The sequence below is a fragment of the Oryx dammah genome, unplaced genomic scaffold, assembly GCF_014754425.2.
Source record: "Oryx dammah isolate SB20612 unplaced genomic scaffold, SCBI_Odam_1.1 HiC_scaffold_1, whole genome shotgun sequence".
NCBI lineage: Eukaryota > Metazoa > Chordata > Mammalia > Artiodactyla > Bovidae > Oryx > Oryx dammah.
The window spans coordinates 85,026,129-85,051,371 of NW_024070185.1; the positions used below are offsets into that span (position 1 = coordinate 85,026,129).

The 25,243-nt window shown below is 38.1% G+C and overlaps 1 protein-coding gene across 2 annotated transcripts in view; it reads left to right on the forward strand.

Moving 5' to 3' along the window:
• Nucleotides 1–25,243, forward strand: part of AUH (AU RNA binding methylglutaconyl-CoA hydratase) — a 192,829-nt gene that overhangs the window by 71,533 nt on the left and 96,053 nt on the right. For both annotated transcript variants that reach the window (XM_040245966.1, XM_040245973.1), the window contains exons 5-6: nucleotides 16,717–16,809; nucleotides 18,850–18,906. In XM_040245966.1, coding sequence (XP_040101900.1) covers nucleotides 16,717–16,809; nucleotides 18,850–18,906 — 150 coding nt within the window. The remainder of the gene's footprint in view (nucleotides 1–16,716; nucleotides 16,810–18,849; nucleotides 18,907–25,243) is intronic.

Below are 25,243 nucleotides of genomic sequence, written 5' to 3' on the forward strand. Positions count from 1 at the left end.
ATTTAAGGGCCTAGATCTGATAGATAGAGTGCCTGATGAACTATGGAATGAGGTTCGTGACTTTGTACAGGAGACAGGGATCAAGACCATCCCCATGGAAAAGAAATGCAAAAAAGTAAAATGGCTGTCTGGGGAGGCCTTACAAATAGCTGTGAAAAGAAGAGAGGCGAAAAGCAAAGGAGAAAAGGAAAGAAATAAGTATCTGAATGCAGGGTTCCAAAGAATAGCAGGAAGAGATAAGAAAGCCTTCTTCAGCGATCAATGCAAAGAAATAGAGGAAAAGAACAGAATGGGAAAGACTAGAGATCTCTTCAAGAAAATGAGAGATACCAAGGGAACATTTCATGCAAAGATGGGCTCGATAAAGGACAGAAATGGTCTGGACCTAACAGAAGCAGAAGATATTAAGAAGAGGTGGCAAGAATACACAGAAGAACTGTACAAAAAAGATCTTCACTACCCAGATAATCATGATGATGTGATCACTAATCTACAGCCAGACATCTTGGAATGTGAAGTCAAGTGGGCCTTAGAAAGCATCACCACGAACAAAGCTAGTGGAGGTGATGGAATTCCAGTGGAGCTATTTCAAATCCTGAAAGATGATGCTGTGAAAGTGCTACACTCAATATGCCAGCAAATTTGGAAAACGCAGCAGTAACCACAGGACTGGAAAAGGTCAGTTTTCATTCCAATCCCAAAGAAAGGCAATGTCAAAGAATGCTCAAACTACTGCACAATTGCACTCATCTCACATGCTAGTAAAGTAATGCTCAAAATTCTCCAAGCCAGGCTTCAGCAATATGTGAACCGTGAACTCCCTGATGTTCAAGCTGGTTTTAGAAAAGGCAGAGAAACCAGAGATCAAATTGCCAACATCTGCTGGATCATGGAAAAAGCAAAAAAGTTCCAGAAAAACATCTATTTCAGCTTTATTGACTATGCCAAAGCCTTTGACTATGTGGATCACAATAAACTGTGGAAAATTCTGAAAGAGATGGGAATACCAGACCACCTGACCTGCCTCTTGAGAAATTTGTATGCAGGTCAGGAAGCAACAGTTAGAACTGGACATGGAACAACAGACTGGTTCCAAATAGGAAAAGGAGTACGTCAAGGCTGTATATTGTCACCCTGCTTATTTAACTTATATGCAGAGTACATCATGAGAAATGCTGGACTGGGAAGAACCACAAGCTGGAATCAAGATTGCCGGGAGAAATATCAATAACCTCAGATATGCAGATGGCACCACCCTTATGGCAGAAAGTGAAGAGGAACTAAAAAGCCTCTTGATGAAAGTGAAAGAGGAGAGCAAAAAAGTTGGCTTAAATCTCAGCATTCAGAAAGCGAAGATCATGGCATCTGGTCCCATCACTTCATGGCAAATAGATGGGGAAACCGTGTCAGACTTTATTTTTTGGGCTCCAAAATCACTGCAGATGGTGACTGCAGCCATGAAATAAAAGATGCTTACTCCTTGGAAGAAAAGTGATGACCAACCTAGACAGCATATTCAAAAGCAGAGACATTACTTTGCCGACTAAGGTCCATCTAGTCAAGGCTATGGTTTTTCCAGTGTTCATGTATGGATGTGAGAGTTGGACTGTGAAGAAGGCTGAGCGCCAAAGAATTGATGCTTTTGAACTGTGGTGTTGGAGAAGACTCTTGAGAGTCCCTTGGGCTGCAAGGAGATCCAACCAGTCCATTCTGAAGGAGATCAGCCCTGGGATTTCTTTGGAAGGAATGATGCCAAAGCTGAAACTCCAGTCCTTTGGCCACCTCATGCGAAGAGTTGACTCATTGGAAAAGACTCTGATGCTGGGAGGGAGTGGGGGCAGGAGGAGAAGGGGACGACAGAGGATGAGATAGCTGGATGGCATCCTGGACTCGATGGACGTGAGTCTGAGTGATCTCCGGGAGATGGTGATGGACAGGGAGGCCTGGCGTGCTGTGATTCATGGGGTCGCAAAAAGTAGGACATGACTGAGCAACTGAACTGAACTTGGTACAAGGTGAGCTGTCCTGGGCCATAAAGTGATTGACATGAATCTTGAAGAAAGGCAGGTTTCCAAGGAAATATATAGATTCATTAACATAGATTAGGAGAACTATTGTATGAATAAAACACACTGGTTTTTCAAAGTTTTGAGTTTTAGGGGAAACTGAGTTGAAAACAGAGTCTAGGGTAAATACATAGTTCATTAACATAGCTTAAGACAGACATTTCCATAAGAGAAACACATTGGTTAGCTCAAGGTGTGAGAAAAGTTAAGTTCTGGTGGAACCAGGTGTCATCATGGCAACACAAAGGGGAAAAAAACACTTATAGTTTGTTTCCTCCTGCTGCTTAAGAGAGAGACAAAAAATGCCTGGCACTTGCAGCCTGTTTCCTCTGTTTGGAGACCCCAGCCTTCCTTCCTGTTACCCTCTCAATACCTAAAAAAAGAAAAGATTAATGAAACTAAAAAGCGGTTTCTTTGAAAAGATTAAAAAAAGATTGATAAACCTTTAGCCAAACTGATCAAGAAAAACGGGAGAGAGGCCAAATCAGTAAAATTAGAAATGAGAAGTTATAACTGTCACCACAGAAAACACAAAAGATCATTACTCACCAATAAAATGGACAACCTAAAAGAGATGGAAAAATTCCTAGAAATGTCCAATCTCCCAACATTGAATGGGAAGCAGTAGAAACTTTCAGCAGGTTAGTTACCAGTAATGAAATTGAGTCCATAATAAAATTACTCCCAACAGATTACTCTAGGGTAGATGACTTCACAGGTGAATTCTACCAAACATTTAGAAAAGAGCTAACACCTGTCCTTTGTGAACTATTCCAAAATATTTGCAAAGGAAGAAATGCTTCCAAACTCCTTCTATGAAGCCAGTGTCACCCTGATAACAAAATCAGACAGACACAGCGCATTAAAATCATGTTTTTCTCAACAGGTTGATAAAAAGAATTAGATTTCAAATCTATCTTAGGGAAAGCTGAACGCAAACTGGGATTAGAAGGAAGCTTTCTTAGCCTGACAATTGTAAAATGTAAAAGTGATCTCCTAAAGTCAGGAAGAAAATAAGAGCCCTGAAGTCACCTCTCTTCAGCGTTGTTCTGAAAATCTTGACATTTTCTTTTCCTGATATGTAAAAGCAGGAAATAGAAATAAAATAATGACTGAAAAAAAAAAGAAATGTAACACTTTCTCAAGTGGTTATTGTCTCCATTGAACTAAACGGATCTACAAATTATTAGAGATAATAGACTTTGCAAGATAGCTGAATATAGGATTCATATAAAAAAATAATCAATTGTCTTTCTTCCTACCATGAACAGACAAAAGATGTTGTTCTTCAGTCATAAGTCCTGTCTAACTCTTTGTGACCCCAAAGAACTGCAGTACGCCAGGCTCCTCTCTCCTCTATCTCCTGAGTTTGCTCAAATTCATGTCCATTGAGTTGGTGGTGCTATCTAACCATCTCATCCTCTGCCACCCCCTTCACATTTTACCTTCAGTCTTTCGCAGCCTCAGGGTCTTCTTCAGTGAGTCAGCTCTTTGCATCAGGTGCTCAAAGTATTGGAGTTTAAGCTTCAGCAGCAGTCCTTCCAGTGAATATTCAGGGTTGATTTCTTTTGGGATTGACTTATTTGATCTCCTTGCAGTTCAACGGACTCTGAAGAGTCTTCTCCAGCACCACTTTTCAGAAGCATCAATTCTTCTGGGCTTGGCCTTCTTTAGAGTCCAAACGATAGAAGTCAGACATAACATATGTCAAAAAGAGATATTATTGACAGTAGGAGAAAAAATGAATCTAAAAATATATTCAAGCTGTATGGAAAAATTATGAAACTTTTTGGGAAGGCATTTAAAAAATTAAATACTGACATACTATCTTCTTGAATAGGAAGATTCAGTATCTAAAAGATGATTCTCACAAATGATCTGATGTACAGATTTAACTTAAAAACACATTACTATTATGAGGAACTTGATGAGCATAGAGAGGCCTCAAAAGAGCCAATATTTTTAAAGAAGGAGAAAATGAAGGTCCTTACGTTATTAGTACTGAAAACCCATTTTAAAAATTAAAAATTAATAATATAATATTATTGGCTTTGGGATAGATGATTGACCAGTGGAGTGGAATATAGGACCCAAAACTGAGAGGTCATTGAAGTCACTGGAAGATGGCAGACTTCACTGCATTTATGAAGTAAAACAAACTTGCATGATCTTGACAGAGTTAAAAATTTCTTAAACATAGAATACAAAGCAAAAGGAAAGGTTGATAAGTCCTATGAAATTAAACTTAAGAACATCTGTTCATTAAAAGATGTTGTAAAGAAAGTAGAAAGATAAAACACAAACTGGGAGAGAAGACTTGAAACATTGCCAAAGGATTTGTGTGTATATATATACATGCACACGTGGGTCAATGCATGCATACATATATGCAGCTGGGAAATCAGTAAGACAGAAATTTTTCTATACAAGAGGAAAGAGAAATGGGGAGTAAGCATATGGAAAGATGATCAATCTCATATGTAGTCACAGAAATGCAAATTAATACCACAGTAGCATGCTGTTTTATGTTTACCAGGTTGGCCAAAATTCTTATCCTGACATTACCTAAGATAGCAGGGAACTTGATCACTGCAAAGTTTTATATGCTTCCAATGAGAGTATAAATTGGTGTAATAGTTAGGAAAAGTTTGTTGTTGTCTTAGAGTTGGGCATCCACATCTGAAAAGACTGAATAGTTCATATTTTTATGGGGTATTTACCTAGAAAGGTGTCTTTAAGACTATTTTTACTAGACTTGTAGTAACAAATATATTTACAATTTGGTCCATTAAACACATAGAGGTGGATGAGTATCAAAGGTTCATGAAATAATTACCTTTCTTTGTGCAATGCATTTGATACTATCCTATTTCATTTTTAAGACTTCTGATTTTGGCTTTTTAAATGAATGAGTTGCTACTTGGAGTCTGAAACTACGCTTATCTGTAGGCATTTTGGACATGTGTATTCTGGGGAGACTTATAAGAAAAAGACTATAGTAGTGATATTGTTCATAATAACAAGCTGAAAACAACCAAATTTCAATAACAGGGGAATGGATAGATGTTTTGGTATATTTGTACAGTTGCATGTGGACAGTATTACAAACAACTTAAATACAAAACAGAAATCTTTAAAATATTGAATTAAAACAACATAATTTTTTATAAAACTCAAAGATGTAAAAGAGCATATGGTTTAGAGATGTGTATAAATGTAATGAAATCACATACACATATGTATACAGGGGAAAACACTAAAATGGTAAACAGACTGGTGATTACCTTTGGGTTTAAGAAGGCAGGTGAAAGAATGGGGGATAGGTTATTAGTACTGACCTGTTTCTTGGTTTGGTGATTTTAAGGTAGTTTGTTATTATTATGCTTCATTATATATACATGCTACATATATTCTCTATATTTGCCAAATTAGATCAGTGTTTTTAGTAGCTTCATAGAGCTTGAGTTCTGCAAACATTTCTTATGTGATTTTTTGAACAATTTTCTGCATTTTTGCTGATATTCCTTTTTCTTATTTTCAAGAGAAGCCAGAATTCCAGATTTTTAGAAAGTATCTACAGTTTGAGGGCTTCCCCAGTAGTGCTAGTGGTAATGAACCCACTTGCCAATGCAGGAGAAATAAGAGGTGCAGGTTCGATCCCTGTGTTGGAACGATCCTGTAGAGGGACGGCATAGCAGTCCACTCTGGTATTCCTACCTGGAGAATCCACATGGGCAGAGGAGCCTGACAGGCTTTGCTCCTTAGGGTTGCAAAGAATCAGACACAACTGAAGCAACTTAGCATGCACCCACTCCAGTTTGAAGGTTTTTATTGAGAAGATACCTGTTGGATGTCAAACAAAATTGGTTTATGGACCAGATTTGCACATAGGCCACCAGTGTTCTTCTTAGTCCTCATCCTAACCTTCTCCTCACATAATTCATTTTCTGTGGAGGAGGATTTCCTGGAGCTGTTTTTCCCATGGGAAGAAATGGTTTGTCTGGTGGATGTTAATGGATGATGGTGGAGGAGGATTCAGCATGGTAATATCTCCTTTTTTTAAAAAATACAATTGATTTCTAAAAATCATTTATTTATTTGGCTGCATTGGGTCTTTGTTTTGGCATGCAGGATCTTCATTGTGTCGCACAGGATCTTTTCCTCTGGCTCACTGACTCTCTGTGGCTCACAGGCTCATCAGTTGTGGCATGCTGGCTCCAGCCCAGAGCTGGCAGGCTTCTCTAGTTGTAGCACCCAAGCTCTCTGGGTGCTCCATGGCTTTGGAGCACATGGGCTCAGTAGTTGCAGCATGTGGGATCTTAGTTCCCCAACTAGGATTTGAACTTGCATCCCTTGCATTGCAAGGTAGATTCTGAACCATTGGACCACCAGGGAAGTCCCAAGCATTGTATTCTTGGGACTGTTTCATATACACGTGTTCTGACACCCGTTCATATTGTTACCCAAAATGCAAGTCCATATGCCTGATGCACAGTGAGGTCAAACAACACTAAAACATTGGAGTTTGGAACAGGGAAAGGTTTATTACAGGGCCACGCATAGCTTATGCCCTAAGAACCCCAAAGTTACTGAAAGCTTTCTGCAAAGCCGTTTTAAATAGGAAAGGTGGGGAAGGGGCATGGTTAGTTGTTGCATACTACTTGGAGTCAACGCCTTTGTTCTTGAAGTCGGGTCATGGCCAGGTAACTATATTCCTGTAAAATGAATGTTACTCTCTGTTCTGACAAGAAAGGGCAAAGTCCCCAACTCTGCCCAGCTGCCAACCCAACTGGCCCTCAGACTGTCCATATGAGGTGGTGGCCAGGTCCCACAGCCTGCAACCCAGACAGACTGCCACTCCTGTTAGATTACAGAGACAGGAATGGGCGAGAGGTTCATTGTTCTCTCAAGGCCTGGGCCAATGCTATTGGGTGGTCTTGGTGAGGAATCTGATGCCCTTGCAGGACACATACTCCAGCTTGTTGTCTGGGCCGACCAGATCACCTGCTGGCCCAAGGCCAGGTGAGCTGGAGGGCCTCTGGGAGAAGGGTGGGGTCCCCCTCTTTCTGTAATAGGGCAGGATGAGCACAGGCCTTAGCAGGTAGCCATTGCTGTGCCTCATTGCTCCACATCCTGTTCCTAGGCAACAGGTCTTGCTCGGCCATTGGTCGGTGCCTCAGTGGACCCTACCCACAAGCAACCAACTTTCAGTGAGCGACTGTTAGGGAAGAGATTGAGCCAAGGGTTGGTTGGTGGTGTGGTAGTCATCAGGTGGAGAGTAAGGTAAGAGGCAGATTCAGGCCTTCTCCTGGAGGCCCTCCAGCTCACCCAGCCTTGGGCCTGTGGGTAAGCTGGAGGGCCCAGGGCCCTCCATGAGCCACCCATCTCTTTGTGTGAATCTGTAATAAACCTTTCTCTCTTCCAAACTCAAATGTTTTAGTATTGATGGGCCTCACTGTGCGTCGGCCACACAGACTTGCAACATTTCCTCAGTCTTTACCTTATGCTGCTGCTGCTGCTGCTGCTAAGTCACTTCAGTCGTGTCTGACTCTGTGCAACCCCATAGATGGCAGCCCACCAGGCTCCCCCGTTCCTGGGATTCTCCAGGCAAGAACACTGGAGTGGGTTGCCATTTCCTTCTCCAGTGCATGAAAGTGAAAAGTGAAAGTGAAGTCGCTCAGTCATGTCCAACTCTTAGCGACCCCATGGACTGCAGCCCACCAGGCTCCTCCATCCATGGGATTTTCCAGGCAAGAGTACTGGAGTGGGGTGCCATTGCCTTCTCCGCTTTACCTTATGACTACCATGCAACTGACCCTTTGCTGAATTCCACTCACTGTCACTCCTTAACAGTTGGTTGCTTGTGGGCAGGGCCCACTACTGTACTGTCCAGTGGCTGAGCAGGACCACAAATAGTCACTCATTGGCAATTGGTTGCCTGTGGGTGGGGCCCATTGTGATGCCAGCCAGTAGCTGAGCAGTACTAATGGTAGCTCATTGATAATTGGTTACTTGTGGTGGGGCCCACTGATGTGCTGACTAATAGCTGACCAGGACCCCTTCCCTGGTAACAGAATGTGGAGTTACGCACACCAATGGCTAAAGGTTACCGCTCACTGCGCTCTGTTACAGTATGGACTCAGGGATTGTTAAAGTTTCAGGAATTTTTGTGAGCTGGTTTTAACAGCCATGTATATCTTGAAATTGGTCATTACAGCAGTATCAGTAATAGTACAGATTAGAATATACCCTACTTGTTTGATACTGCTTTCCCCTTTTGCCCCATTGTACTTTCATTTTCCACAACTAGAGTATCTTTGTGGTCTAAACGATGACTTCTGTGCTCTGCTTTTTTTTAATGAAAGAGAATCTATAAGAAACCAAAATGTACTAGATTCATTTGAAAGCTGTTCTATTAAAGTAGAGATCAGAAAGAAGATTTATATTTTGAGTCACTAAATTCCTTACTTTACTGTTCCTAACTTCTTAGAAAGCCTTTTTTTAAAAACTCCAAAGTCCTGAACAAGATTTAGGTCTTTTTCTCTTTTCAAAGGGGGAAAAAATACAACTTTATGGCTCTCTTTGAGACGTTTTATTCTAAAGAATTTTTCAGATTTCTAAAAGGTTAGTCATTATTACAAGTCCCCACTGCTCACTTTGGGCGTGGGATATGTAGGTTGAAAGCAGTTAACTATTATTAGGCATCAGCAGGTCAGCATGGATGCACAAACATATGATGATCTCAATCTAATAACTGCTCTTATTCCTGAACTTAACACCCCCCTGCTCCAGCTCCATGATGTGGCTGCCTCACTACTGGGCCCTCCATTGTGCAGATTAGCCATATATCAGTAGAATGTACAGTTGGAGAGCAGAGGTGTTTAGCTACTTATGACCAGTCTTTGCCTAATTAGAAGGTACTTCATGAAGAGCTAGAAAACATTTTTACAGTTCTCTTTGAAGTAAAAACTGAGGGTGCAGGCCCAGTTCTCTTAACGTTGAGACCTGAAGGAATTTCTATCTAATGATAAAGAAATATTTAAAATAGGTTTTCACCAGAATTTTAAATAGTAAAATCTTATGTGATGTGGATAATATTTTTGTAAATGCTCTTCCAGACAAATACTTTAAAATGCCAGTCATTTCTAGTTTCCTTTGCCTTTTTTTTTCCCCGATTAAGTAAAATTGCAAAAGCTTTAATTTGGCTTTGTAAATACAGGGCTGAATTTGCATTGAAATACAGGTAATTATGTTAAAAGGATAGATCACAAAATTCATCTATTTAACAAACATATATTTTTTTGTTCTTAAAATTTTGTAAGGAAATAATTTAATTTTGAAAGTTTTCAAATTCTGATTAGCATTTCTTCATGTGATTGAAAAATCTCCTGTTCTTATACATTTTTCTGTTAGAAAAATCTGTCTCTTTGGGTCAGATATTTTTCTCTCTTCTCCTTGAATGATTTAAATAAAGTCAGACTTCTGGTATTATTATATGGGCATTTTTTTTGGAAATAGTTAATTTTTTGTGAGAACACTATTCTTCAAGCAAAACCAAATTTAAGACTCATAACTTACATTAGCATATTCCCTTAATAATCACATTGTTTATTTTTTTCTAGAAACATCTGAAAACCTACATTATGTACTATATTTATCTCAGAGCTGAAAGGAGACCCTCACTTGCCTTTCCCCCTACGTTCATGGCCTCTGATTCTAGTTATACTCACAGAAGATGTCCTGCAGACTCAGATAGACAGGGCCTCCACTTGCAGCTCATTTATTTTCTCTTAAAATAGCAAAACTCTGATCGTTTGCTTTAATTATATTTTTAGGAACATTCAAACGATTATTATCTTCTTGGTCATACCTGGCTCATTTCCTGGTACTAAACTCAAAATAGAATCTGATCCTGTTGGTTGCATAACACATTGAGTCATCATTTCTTCCTATTGCTATTGGGAATAGACACTGCTCATGGCAGTTCCCGTTTCACTCAGTCGCACTCTGCAGCTGCCGATTTGATATTTCTCAGTGCTTTGAAACTGATCATCTGCTTCTCAGATGTGCATTTTATTGAGTTTTCTCTAAGGTTATTAAGTGCTCCCAAGTAGAATAAATACTGTGTGTAAAAACAAGCATATTAGATAACTATGAAACTAGCATCTACTTTGAGATGACTCATGTTTTCCTGAAAAAAGTTTACAAGAAAAACATCTTTCAGGGAAAATTTAGGGTTATGTAAAACTTCAGGACTATAAGATGACTGAAGTTTAATTGGTCATTGAATACTAATTAAATTGTTCTGCTTAATTCTTTAGTAGGAAAAATTTTATAGTCAGCTTTATAGAATGCTAATTTTTAAAAAAATATTTATTTTGGGCTATGTTGGGTCTTAGTTGTGGCCCATGACATCTTCTTTGTGGCATCTTTTGTTGTGGTGGGCATGTTTGATTGCTCCATAGCACCTGGGGATCCTAGTTCCCCAACCAAGGCTTGAACCTGTGTCCCCTACATTGGAAGGTGGATTCTTAACCATTGGGCTGCCAGGGAAGTCTGTACAGAATGCTAATTTATATTAATATTCAAAAGTACCAAGTAGTTTGCCTATTTAATGACGTGATAGTACTTATTAATACTCATGTTTTCTGTGTTCTTTTTTTATGTTAAGGACTCCACATTTCTTGTCGTTTTTACTTTATATTTTTATAGAAATCGTCATGTTAAACATGTAATGTTAAAAACTTTTAACTGAGTAAATATAATTTTCATTACTTCTAAAAAGTTAAATAAAGTGTATAACAAAAGTGTTACATTCTCTAACTTCAGAATTAAGAAAGCCTTTAGCATGAGCTGATTCATTTTAAACCCTTCCTTACAGTGAGTGCTTTCATCTCTCAGGTTAGCAAGTTTCCATTTGTTAATTTCTTTCTCTTTTCTTGCCACTGCATTGTATAAACCACACCCTCATACTTCACCTCCTGTGGAACTTGAAACCTGTCTGTTGAATATATCCCTTCCCCCATCATTTTAACAAAGTAGTATTTGTCAGTTTTCATTCCAATCCCTAAAAAGGGCAGTGCCAACGAATGTTCATATTGCTTTATAACTGTGCTCATTTCACATGCTAACAAGGTTATTCTCAAAATCCTTCAAGCTAGGCTTCAGCAGTTCGGGAACCAAGAACTTCCAGATGTACAAGCTGGGTTTTGAAGAGACAGAGAATCAGAGGTCAGATTGCCAGTACTCATTGCATCATGGAGAAAGCAAGGGAGTTTCAGAAAAATATCTACTTCTGCTTCATGAACTACACAAAAATCTTTAACTATATGGATCACAACAAACTGTGGAAAACTCTTTTAAAGAGACGGGAGTACCAGACCACCTTAGCTGTCTCCTGAGAAACCTATATGTGGGTCAAGAAGCAACAGTTAGAATCTTACATGGAACAACGGACTGGTTCAAAATTGTGAAAGGAGTACAAGAAGACTGTATATTGTTACCCTGATTATCTAATTTCTGTGCAGAATAAATCATGCAAAAGGGCTGGATGAATCACAAGCTGGAATCAAGATTGCTGGGACAAATATCAACAACCTCACATATGCAGAAGATACCACTCTAATGACAAAGTTAAGAGGAACTAAAGAGCCTCCTGATAAAGGTGAAAGAGGAGGGTAAAAAAGCTGACTTAAAATGCAACATTCAAGAAACTGCAAAGAGATCAAACCAGTCAATCCTAAAGGAAATCAACCCTGAAAATTCTTTGGAAGGACTCATGCTGAAGCTAAAGCTCCAGTACTTTGGCCATCTGATGCGAAGAGCAGGTTCATTAGAAAGGATGCTGATGCTGGGAAAGATTGAAGGCAAAAAGGAGAAGGGGGTGGCAAAGGATGAGATTGTTAGATAGCATCATTGACTCAGTGGACATGAATTTCAGCAAACTCTGACAGAGTGTGGAAGACAGAGGAGCCTGGTGTGCTACAGTTCATGGGGTTGCAAAGAGTCAGACAAGACTTAGCAATTGAACTAAGCAAACTATTTGTTTATAGACTTCTCACAGTGAAGGGAAAGGGCATATTCATTAATTGCATTCTCATTTTTATTTTTCTTCTTTTAATGACATTTTATACTTACCAAAAAATGATACTTTTTAACTTTCTACTAGCTAAGTGTGATTTTTAAGTGTAATATTTGTTTGAGAATATTAACTAATAAAAATGTAGAGCAAAGCCTTGTCAACTCTTTTTGAGACAATCATGCCTTTGTGTTTCAGTGTTAAGAACATTATAGATGACCAAGAATTGTCCTTTTCTTGTATTCTCTCCATTATGCTTTAGGGATTACAAGGTTATCAAATATTTCTTTTGTAATTTACAGTCAATGTATTCCTTTTACACTTCTGTTTAGTCTACATTTTCAGTGCCCAGTTTGATGTGAAGAAAAATTCCTCTTGCCATATTCATCACATCTGTTTGCTCCCATTTAAAAAAATCTAAGGAACTTGAAATAATCCCTATTTACCATAAGTTGAAATTTTCAGAAACTGAAACTTGGTAGTACACATATTTCAAGCCTGGGTTTGGTTTTGTATGTTTGTGTGTATTTTAGTCTCTTAGGTCCTATCTGACTCCTTGCAACCCCGTGGACATAGCCCACCAGGCCCCTCTGTCCTTAGGATTTCCCAGGCAAGAATACTGGAATGGGTTGCCATTTCTTTCTCCAGGGGATCTTCCCACCCAGGGATTGAACCTGCATCTTCAGCATTGGCGGGCAGATTCTTTACCACTAAGTCACAGGGGAAGCCAGGTTTGATGTTTTAAAAGCCCTTTAAACTCACTTCTGTTAATTCATTTTCTGATGAGTCAGCTTCCAGCAGATTTAGTGCGTCCTGAAGGCAGTTACTGTTGACCAGCGTTTTCCACAGTGAGGAGAAGACACTCCCCCTGTTCCTATTGCTCTCTCCAGCCGAGGAACTCTGCAGTTTTTTTTTGTTTTCTGTAGCTCTATAGGGCTGCATATATTCATATTGTTCCATTTAAGTACAGGCTTCCCTGGTGGCTCAGAGGTTAAAGCGTCTGCCTCCAATGTGGAAGGCCTGGGTTTGATCCTTGGGTTGGGAAGATCCCCTGGAGAAAGAAATGGCAACCCATTCCAGTATTCTTGCCTGGAGAATACCATGGACGGAAGAGCCTGATAGGCCACGAAGAGGGTCGCAAAGAGTCAGACACAACTGAGCGACTTCACTTTAGGGCTGCATATATTCATATTGTTCCATTTAAGTATACAATGAAAGAAGTTAATAAAAGTAGAGACAATATAGGACAATAGAGAAAAATAGAGACAATATCAGGATTAATGGAGATAGAAGAGGCAATGAAAAATCTTGAGGATTGTTGCAGAGTGGTAAGAAGGATATTATTGACTAGCTTTATGTGATGTTAAATCTTTGTTTCTGAATGGGCGATAAGGTGGTGTGAATGCTGTGTTGAAAAACCAGGTATAAAGTACCAAGGAAGCATAAAAGTAATTACCTCTAAGGATAATTGGGGGCTAGCTAGGCATTATAGGCAGGGGGCAGCTTGTACACAGGTTTGGATGTAAATGATTCTGAAGGTGCCTTAAGTAGTTTGGGCCTGGAACATGAGTATGTGGTGAGGTTGGAGAAGAATGTGGAGAAGAATGTGTGTGAAGTATGTGAGTAGGTAGGCAGCCGTTTCCTGTGCCATGCTGAATTTTTCACTGTTTTTATCTTGAATGTGGAATAAATCGTTGTACTATTTTAAATAGAGGAGTTTCATGAATGTGTTTGCATTTTAGAAAATTATCCTGCAAGAAATATAAAAGGTATAATGATAGGGACACATTGAGGATCGTTGTTCAGTTGCTCAGTCATGTCCGACCCTGTGATCCCGTGGACTGCAGTGCGCTAGGCCTCCCTGTCATTCACCATCTCCTGGAGTTTGCTCAGACTCATGTCTGAGCATCAGACTCATGTCTGACTCATCATTGAGTCAGTGATGCCATCCAACCATCTCATCCTCTGTCCTCTTCTCTTCCTGCGCTCAATCTTTCCCAGCGTCAGGATCTTTTCCAGTGAGTCAGCTCTTTGAGTTAGGTGGCCAAAGTATTGGAGCTTCAGCTTCAGCATCAGTCCTTCCAACGAATATTCAGGATTGATTTTCTTTAAGATTGACTAATTCGATCCTTTACTGTGAAAGTGAAGGAAGTCTGTTAGAGGCTTCCTGCTTGCAAGAAATGAGGGGCCCATAACTCTAACTGTAGCAGAGGGAGGGGGATTTGCCAATTTGTGAGCTGTTAGATGGAACTTAGAAAACATTTAGATGTAAGATCCCTGGAAAAGAGGACATTTGAGATGACTTCTGTGTGTCTGTTTTGAGTAGCTTGGTGAATGGAGATGCTAAGTGAAATAGAATCTCGAAGGACTGACAGGAAGTTGATTTGAACATGATAAAGTATTTAAGTAGAGATGTCCAACAGGCAGGTAACTATAGAGATACAGTTTAGAGAGAAGTTTGGATTTCAAGTGGTGATTCGGATATCATTGGTATTATAGATGGTGAAAGGAAACAGACCTCCTGGGAAGAGCTTCTATTGATAGGGGAAGAAGACTGAATTATATAACCAGAGGCAGAAAGAAAGGCAGGAGAGATGAGGGCAGGGACCCAGCAGGCAAAGGAAGAGAGGAATTCAAAAAGGGAGGAGTGTCCAGGATTCAAGTCTCTGATCTTCAGAGGCAGTAAGTTTAATAGGGACTGGATAGTGCCCATTGGCTATGGCACAGTATCACAGTGTCACTGGGAAGTGAAGCAAAACCAGTCTCTCTGAGACGAGTTGGACTAGAACTGTGAGGTGGAGGTGAGTGGAAGTGTATTCTTTTCCCTCCAGAAGCTTATCTTAGAGGAAGGTGAGCCAAGGCCACAGTGAGGCCTACTTGAGGAAAGATTTTGATGAGAGAGACTTGAGACTGGGGACATTGGGGAGGTAGCAGATTGAAGGAGTCTAGAAATAGGATAATTTCTACAGCTAGCTTTGTAGAAAGGAAGGGGGTTTGGAACCTGTGTAACACTAATTCCATTTTACTTGTAGTGGCTTGAGGTGATTGTGGGAACCACTCAGATTAATTTGCCATTATATTACATCGTCAATTTTACTTTTCTGTCAGATAAAATAAAATTTTATTTTTTCATTGCATTCATTTCCTGACTGTAAACACTGACATTGCTGTCTGTTCATTTTTTCATCAGGTGTGCTGTAAAGCACGTTGTATGGAGCACCTTTGAATTTGCCCTGTATTTTCAAGCTCCCACCTCCCCCCAAAATGCTTAGACAGGTACAAACAGTGAAATATGCCCTGTTGCAAAGACTCATTCATTCCGGCTCAACCAGTCGTGCTTTTGCCTCAGATGGCAGCATCTATATGTGCTCTATCCCAGCCTTTTCAGACTGTTTCTCTTAGAATAAATTTGATAAATTTCTTCACGTATGAATAAAACTCAGTACACTTCAACACATTTGAATAAACATCTCTGTCTGAGGAATTTCACATATCAGAATAGCTATGGAAGATAGACTTCTAGTGATGGTATCTTTTTAATATTTTATTTTTATTCATTTTTATTTTATTTACTTTAAATTGATACATAATTGACATGTAACTTGTGTAAGTTTAAGGTGAATGTGTTGATTTGATATATTTACATATTGTGATATGATTACCTCTGTACCATTAGCTGACACTTCCATCATGTCACACAATATTTCTTTTTTGTGGTGAGAATACATGAAGAGATGGTACCTTTTTAATATCCCCATTCTATTCATATGTTAAGGTTGTTCAGCCTAAACTTCACATTCCCATAGTCGAAAATAGAATTAATAGAAAGGATTCTGCTTTACATAATAATTAACCAGTCAGTTTCTGAACCATTTATAAAAAATTTATATATTATAATTTATAAAAGTTTCAGTAAAATAGTAATCTGTTTCTGAACTAAAGAAAGTCTGATTTTGAGTTTGTGATTGGCTAACCCCTTCCCAGTCATACTTACAGGCAGATTCGAGTGTCTCTTCCGTCTGAAGTATGTGGTATTTTCTAGGAATTATTCATCGTGTGTGTGTGTGTGTATGTGTGCTCACTGTATTCTTACCAAATGGTAGAACTACTGGGTTGATGCCTTGACAACCACTGAGACTGCTTCTGTTTTGTTTGAGTAATTATATTACTTCTCTGAATGGGGTTCTGTCATTCTAAGAACCAAGATAACCTGTCATGAATTATCCATTATACCTAAGTCATTTCAACTTGAAATTTATATGAACCAAACATCTCATAAAAGACTTTAGGTTCAAACATTACAAAGTTAGAACTGTGATTCTGTTAATTCAACAGAAAGTATTTATGAAAGTATTTCAATAGTGTGATAAGATTTAAAGATATTATTGCATAATTTATCTGGTAGAACATATATGATCATTATATTTTCTAAAATGTAAATGTTAAAAGTAAAAGCAATACAAAATTCTATAGATAATATTCCGTTTAAAACTATATTGACATTAAAAAATGTAAAATAATTGCATAGAATACCTTTACTGAAGAAGCATGAAGTCTTTCTTTCTGTTTCAGCTAATCTTCCAGTGCCAACCATTGCAGCAATTGATGGACTTGCTTTAGGTGGTGGACTTGAACTGGCTTTAGCGTGTGATATAAGAGTAGCAGGTGAGAATTAGTCCTATTAAAACTTAACTTTTTTCTATTAATTTTTGAGAATTTGGTATTGAAACTCCAACTAAAAATCTTAATTTATCTACTTAAAATAATTGTCATATATAGTGGAACTGTATGTAACTTTGTTCTGTATTTTCCAAGTCTTCTATAGATGTTTTTATACTTTCATAATTTAAAAAATAAAAAACATAACTTTAAAAAAATGAGATTTGTATTTATTGTGTGTGCTCAGTTGTGTCCAACTCTTTGTGACCCACTAGACTGTGGCCTGCCAACCTCCTCTGTCCGTGGGATTTTCCAGGCAAGAATACTGGAGAGGGCTGCCATTTCCCCTTCCAAGATCCCTTGGATCTATCCCTGAATCAGGAATAGAACCTGTGTCTCCTGAATATCCTGCATTGGCAGGTGGATTCTTTACCTTCAGATAATTCTAAATATTTTTTCCCACATACTGTTGAATAAAACATGTAAAAAAAGTCACCTGTTGAGCTTAATGAAGTATTTAAAATTCCCAGTTAAGGAAATAGTCTTTTATAGTATCTGTTTCAGTCTTAGCAGGAGTAAAGGAGAACAGGAATTGGGTCAGATGGAACTGAATTTGGATCTTAGGTTCTGTCATTTTTAGATCACTTTCCTCGTTTACAGTGAGGGAAATGAAGGTTTCTGTTGTGAAGATTAAATGATTTCATCTCTGGCATGTGCCTAGTCCAAGCATTTAGTTATTATTAGGGCTACGATAATAAGGACTTAATGTCTTTGAGGTTCACTTTGTTCCTGCAAAGTTTTCTGAGTATTGGATAAGGTGATTATGAAAATAATAAAGGAAACAATTAGTGCTAACCATGTGCTGAGTATTGACCCGGTGCTTACCTAGTACTTGGCATATACTTAGGCTCACTTAATCTGCCTAATAACCCTGTGAGATAGATATGCTTTTGGTGCTTCAGGAAGCTAGGGCTGAGACAGGTGAAGAAACAAACCACAAATCAGTGACCAAGCTGGGATTTGAACCCAGGCAGTCTCAAGTCACAGGTCTCACCTCTTGTTATTCTTCCAGGGTACTGCATGCTGCCCCTGCTATCCTCGACACTATGTTCTGTATGATCACAGTGTTGTCTGTATCATTGTCCCTCATCAGGGCGAAAAAGAGGGGCCCTTGGACCAAGGACTGAGGGCAGCAGGCAGCAAATATTTGTCACTGTTCTTTTCCTGGTTCCCACTATCTCTTCTGATGGAGCTGCCTATTAAATGTAGAATCACGATAATTATGTTTTTAATAATTTTATGGTAACTGGCTCTTGGAATTTGCAGTTACTAATTTCTGTGTACTTTCCCTTTTCAGTTTATTTTAGATTTCTATTTTCTTGCCAGATTTTTGGGTTTTAAACTGAAAAGTCAAGTTATATGCAATGCATTTCTGAAAGAATGCAAGTTCTGGGGATTAGGAGATAGGACGTAGTCTAAGCACATTTGGATATGCAAATAAAGAAATAATTAAGATGTTTTAAAGTAGCTGTGAAAACAAACATGGAAAGAGGAACCCTATCCAGCTGTCAGAACAGTAAAACCATTTGTCAAAAGTAACTAGAGATTTGGTCTTGAAGAGTTGCCATATCTGATATGATATATTAAGCTATTTGATCTGGAGGACTGTTCAGGCAGCTAAAGAATTCTTACTTGTCAGACACAGTCTCCCTCCTGATCGTGAATAATGAATGAGATCTATGCCTTCAAACATGACTTGGCAGTATCAGGTCAAATTATGTAGTTAACACCCCTGGTCTTTCTACATCAAAAATTAATTTGCTGCCAAGCAATTTTTAACAGAAAAAGTTGTGTGAATCTCTTAATATATATCATTTAGAATGTTTACTTATTTCCATAACTGAATGCCTTCTGAAATGATTTAAGATTTATGACACAAATTTAATTAGTAAACAATATTTCTAGCTTATTTTACTAACTTTTTCAAGTCATCATATTTGAATTTGATGATGTGGATGTTATTTAATTTTCTTCTTTCCTTTTCAGCTTCCTCTGCAAAAATGGGCCTGGTTGAGACAAAGTTGGCAATTATTCCTGGTGGAGGTATGAATTGTTCATGCCCGTCTTGATCTGTCCCTGGAAACAGAGCATAAGGAAAAAAGGTGTTAGTTGAAAAGGCAACAAACATTTTGGGTAAAGAGACTAATGCGGTCTTGTTTGCTTATAACAGAGTCCTTATTCAAAAGGCATTTTTTGGTTTCCGTAGGTGTGGAGATTGCAGACGCGTTGCCTGTTGCTGTCTTGCTCTCTTTTTGTGCTTGTCCTGTGCTTTTCTGTATGATTTCTTAACTTTAAAATTATTACACTCATCACATGATTCTTGAAGGATTACACTTGTATTTTGAAACTTTAATGTAAGTATGTAAATGTGTGTGCCCTCAGTGCCTTAAACACACAGATCCCAGTGGAGGAGGGGGCAGAGGTTCCCAGGCTTCTTGCCAGCTTGCTTGTGTTTCTGTGCAGCTGGACAAAGGTTGGGGTTGTTTGGTAGGCTGAATTTGGATCTGAAGAGGTGTTATTTCTTCTCTGTTACTACAAAAAAGATTGTTGAGCTGCTGCTTTTGGCAGATTAATAAAGCAGTTTTCCAGCATTGATAATGAAATCTTTCATCACAAGGTAAATCTGAAAATTTTGTTCTTTTGTCTGCTGCAGAGAATTTGGAGACATTGCCATTCTGTTGAAGTCTTTTCTTCAAAAAGTAGGCTTCATCTGAGGCTGTACTCCTTCTTAACTTATTAGTTTATGAATGAAAAAGTAATAATTAAAAATTTAGAGCAGTGTTGAAACACTTCTTTTATACCTGAGTTAAAATTATCTGTTTAACCTTATTATAAGACTATTTATTTGATTCGGGTGTGTAGATAGAAATTAAAACATAATTCAGTGAAATTAAAAACTACCCAGATCAATGTGTATGATTCAGTAAGTTTTCTACTTTGGTAATGTGCAAAAAGTGATATTCTTGTAAGTAAAAGCATTTACTGTCTACCTGTTTTACCATGCTAATCTTTTTTACCATGACTCCTGAAAAAGCCAAAAGGATTTATAAAGCTTTAGCTCCTTCTGTCTTCTGTTCGGAGCTGCCTGTGTCATATTAGGTCCAGAAACTAACCTTTTCTTTCTAGTGTACTTCAGTTTTTGGGGTCTTCTGCAATAGTGGATCCATTAATCAGAACCTATGTTTTGTAAAATGATTGAGTTTGGATTCTCATAAATACTGTTACTTAAAAAATTTTTATTGAATTTATTTGTTATAAAATTTGGAATATTTTAACATTTTCCATATATTTATAAAGGATAGTTTTCTGTCTTTTTTTTTCTTCCCTTTATTTCTAAGTGAATCTGAAGTAATATATGTCAGTTGTTCCTTTAATATAATAAAGCTTTCAGATTCATAGTGCATGTAATTATGTAATATTGAACTTATTGAAAGTCTTAATTTTATATAAAGTCACATATTCACATTTAGATAATAAGAGGTGCATGCAGAAGTTTTTGCTTCACTCTTGTATTAGTATTATGGTTATTAATGTATCCCAAAGTAATGTCTGTTTTTGTTTGTTTTAATAACAGCAAAATAGCTTAAGTAAGCATTTTTATTAAATATATCTAAAGAGGTTATTTCTGAAAATTTTATGGAGAAAATCCTCTTCTGTCTTACGCATATAAAATTTTTTTAATCCACAAATATTTTCTCCATTTTCATTTTTCTCCTTCCCTTTCTCTTAGATGATACTCCTATGAAAATACTGCTTATTTTTTCTTCTGTTTTTTCCTTTTTTAAAAAAATGTGGACCATTTTTTAAAAATACCTCTGCTGAATTTGTTACAGTGTTGCTTCTGTTTTATGTTTTGGGTTTTTGGCCACAGGTCACCTGGGATCTTAGCTCCATAGCCAGGGATTGAACCTGTGCCCCCTGCATTGGAGGGAAGTCCCCTGTGTTATTTTTTCTTAAAACTGTTTTTAAATTGGTGGATTTTCTATGACTAAAATGATCTCTGGGGTGTTCCCTTACCTTTTTTTGGAACTGTGAACATTGCTGCTGTTATGAAGAGCTTATTACTATAATAGACGTAGCAGGCTACACTGAATTTTTGTCTCCCTTCCTTGTGATACCGAACTTGCTTCGTGATGTAGATGCTCATTGAGCAGCCAGGTGCTCCTGACCCCTTATCAGTGAGCCTGTCTTCAGTGTCAGTGGTCCCAGCCTTCCATCTGTTTCAGACAATGGTGGCTGTGGATAGAAGATGGATAGAAGATACCTAGGAAGAATTCAAATACAGTAAGGGTATTGTGGGGGAAAAAAATAAGACTTTCCTTTCCTTTTTAATACTATGGATGGAATAAATATTTTTGGGTAAAATGTATGGATTCCATTCAGTCTAGAAGATCTACGTCTCTAAGTCTGAGAAATAATGCTCTTCTAAGTTATTACAAGTTCATGGTTTCATACTGGCCAGCATTTGAAAGTTAATCCAAGTGAAACTGTACCTCTCCATTTGTATTTACTGTATGTTTGATCAGCTGCAAGAGTTAACCTGATGCTCTTAGTTTGCATATATTATCACTTCTAACCTTTTATGATAACGGTTTACTAAGAAACGATCAAAACCTGATATTTACTTTTGGGTTTTTGTTTCTACTTGAACTTGAAACTGAATAACAACATGATTATTTTTATGGTATATTTTGTAATTTTTCTTATAATGCAACAAGTTAAATTATAAAACGATTGTTTTAAAGTGATAGTACTATTTCTAATGAGTGGACCATCACTATAAGTTTTAGGGTTAGTGTTCTAAATTTCAGTTTTTACTTGACTATTAAAATTACATAGTTGAAAAAACAGTAAGATGTAAAGAAAGGTAGAAACATATTAAACCCAAACTGAACTTCTTTAAGTTGTAGTTTGTCAGATAAAAATGGAGTGTAAGTGACTGTCATATACTTAAACCGGTACCTTTATTTGTTTTATATATATTTATATAGACAGATATTATAAAATACAAAAAATACAAAATAAAATTTAATGATGTAAAGTTTAAAGTCATTAATATTGTTACCCTGGGATCTTCCGATGATATTTTAAATTATATTCGGGATGTTTATATACTAAATAGCCCTATCTGTTCTCCAGTATTTTCACCTTTAAGAAAGCAGCTAAACTTCCTGTCTTCTCCCTAACTGGGAGAATGCTCCAGTACTATGAAATAAAATTCTCTTTTGGAAATAGCTCCCCAAACAATACTGCCCTTACACATGTTTATAAAACCTCAATAAAACAAGTTCAGGGGCTTAGGATTCTGTTATTTGACAGTTTAGAAAATTTCTGTTAAATGTGCACAGAAAATAGTGGCAGTATCTTTTATTCCCTGTCTCTGTTTAACAGCTTCTACTAGAGGATTTGGGGTATATGTCAGGAAACTTTATTATAACTAAGAAAACTGTTCTTTGCTTTTTGCTTGGATATATACCACTGTGGACAAGAAGTCTAGTATTTCCATTGCTCTGTGGCTGTCTTTCATTCTCTCTAGCCTTTTTTTTTTTTTGAAATATTCAAACTTTAAGAAATATGAAAGGCAGTGAAATGAACCTCTTTATACCCTTCACCAAGGTCTCTCCTCATGAGACCCTTCCACTCTTTGTCTCTCTCTCATATGCATATCCCGCCCCCCCCCGCCCCCCCCCCCCTTTTTTTTTTTTTTTTGCTGAACCATTTCAAACTAAGAGGTGAATCTTTAAATATTTCAATGTGCTTTTCATAAGAATAAGAAAGGACTCTTTAACCACAACCCTATTGTAACACCTAACAGTATTAAAATTAATATTAATATTCAGATTATCCCAGGTTCAAAAGGTTATTTGTAGTGGGTTTTTTTTGTTTTGCTTTTCTAATTCAGGATTTATTTAAATGTCACAGGTTACATTTTTGTTTGTTTTTTAAAAGTTTTCCATCTCTTTTTGTTTTTTAGAACAGTAATCTTTCTAAAAAAAGTCAGACAAATTATCTTCTTGAAGTTTACACATTCTGGATTTGACTGAGTTATTTCCTCATATTTAGGTTTATGATAAAAAATTTTTGCAGAGAATAGTAAGTAGGCCATGTTCTATATTTCCTTTTCTTCTAATGTGTTGGCACTTAAGAGTTAGATTGTCCCACTTTGGGTGACAGTAACTTTGATCACTTGGTTAAGGTGGTGACTTAACTGTGCGTACACTTCCAGTATCCTCCTCTTGGAAGATTTACAGGAAAAGAATCTTTAATTATTCTTGGTATTGACTGCTTCCCAAATTAAAAAAAGAAAGGAAGAAAGAAAAATGAGTTTTTATTTGATTTTCTATTAAAAACCAAAAAGAAGGAAGGAAGTGAGAGCATTCAGATTTCACAGGACCAGGGCAAGAGGCCCCAGTTTTGTCTCTTTCTCCTCCCCAGGATGAGGGGTTTGAGATATCACTGCCTGTCCCACTGTAGGCTGTGTTTAGCAATAAGGCGTCTCTTGGCATGGTGTCCAGGAACTCTATTTTAAGGTGTGTCTATGAAGTAATGACAGATTTTTAAATCCAGTGTGTGTGTTGTTCTGAACACAGTAGTCATTTTGGAAAGTTTTGTTTATAACCTTTGTTGAAATCTTAGAATTTACATCAGTATCTGACCTTATTCTTTTGAATGTCTTCAACAGTGACTCATCTTGATCCTGTGAGGGTGAATTTGATTTTCAAAAATAGCATAGGACCTTTCTGTGCCAAATCTGATTAATAAGATCATACTATTTGAGGAAGAAGAAAAGTATAACAACAAAAACAAGACTGCTTTTCTTAAGAGGCTTATATGATATCAAACATTTACCAGTGTTATGTGCAATGGACAGCACTGCTGGATCAGTGGACTGAGTGCTAGTGACCTCTAAAGGCCAGTGCTTGTTCGGCTCTCTGAAGTCTAGTGCATGCATGAACACACTTCATACACTGTGCAGTCTCATTTCTTTGTACTTTAAAATCTGTCCTATGACCACTTTACTCTTTACTGTCTGTTTACGGTGTTTCAGAAGCTATTGGTTGGTAAGTCATATGGTTAGTTGTTGTAGAGAAAACATAGATATAGATACAGATACAAGTATAAATATAGATGACTCAGCAGTGTTCCCTTGAAGTGCCCATCTGAAGTCTGGTAGGAGAGATTAAACGTGTACAAGCATCATAACTGCTCTCTTACAAAGTTGTTGAACTCAAACAGGAATAAGGCAGTTGAAACTTGGAATTGTGAGTTTGAGAAAACAGTGTGGATTCTGTCAGTCATAAACCCAGTTTATAAGACCTGTATGGTGGGTCCCCAGCACTTCTCTAAACCTTCTCTCCTACTGCTGCTCCCTTTGCTCACACACTAGGTTCCAGGTATGTTTATTCACTCAATTCGCAAATATTTGTTGAGCCATCTGGTGTAGACGCTGGGTATATAGCCATGAACAAACATGGAAAGATCATTGGTGCTTTGCAGCTGACATTCCAGGACACAGGCAGTAGACATGGCAAATAGTAAGTTGTGAATTATGGCAGAAGTATAAAATGCTATAGAAAAAGAAATAGGGGAAGGGATCTGAGGAGGGATGAGAGCTTGCACTTTAAAATAGGGTTCAGAGGAACCCTCATTGAGAAGGTAACATTGGGGTTAAGACTGATAGGAATTGAGGACATTTTCATACAGATAGGAAAAAAGAGCATTTCAGACAGAGGGGCATATAGGATGAAGGGCTAAGATGGGAGCATGCCTGGAACATTCACCCTACCACTGCAACCATAAGAGATGGGAGGAGGAGAGTGGTCGGAGATGCTGTCTGACGAATAACAGAGAAGTCAGAGCATAGAGGTAGCTGTTACCCTGAGGGAGATAGACCCACACAGGTTTTTAGCAGAGTTACAGTGCAATCTTAGGGCTTCCCAGGTGGCTCAATGGTAAAGAGTCTGCCTGCCAAAGCAGGAGACACAGGTTCAGTCCCTGGGTTGGGAAGATTGCCTGAAGAAAGAAATGTCAGCCCCTCCAGTGTTCTTGCCTGGAGAATCCCATGGGAAGAGGAGCCTGGTGGGCTACAGTTGATGGGGTCACAAAGAATGGGACACAACTGAGTGACTTAGCACACAGCACGTAATGTGATCTTAGGCCTTTAAAGATTTGCCTGGTTGCTGTGCCAAGGATAGAAATGAATAGGGCCACGTTAGAGGCAGATACCCATTCCTACTAGGAGCCTATTGCTGTAGTTCAAATGTTCTGGCTGAAGGACCAAAAAAGGGGCGCCCTCTAGGACCCAGAAAGTACCAGGGAAATAGTAAAGAGTGAGGAACTCAGGAATGGGACCCCACAGATGTGTTAATGGGCTCCTGGA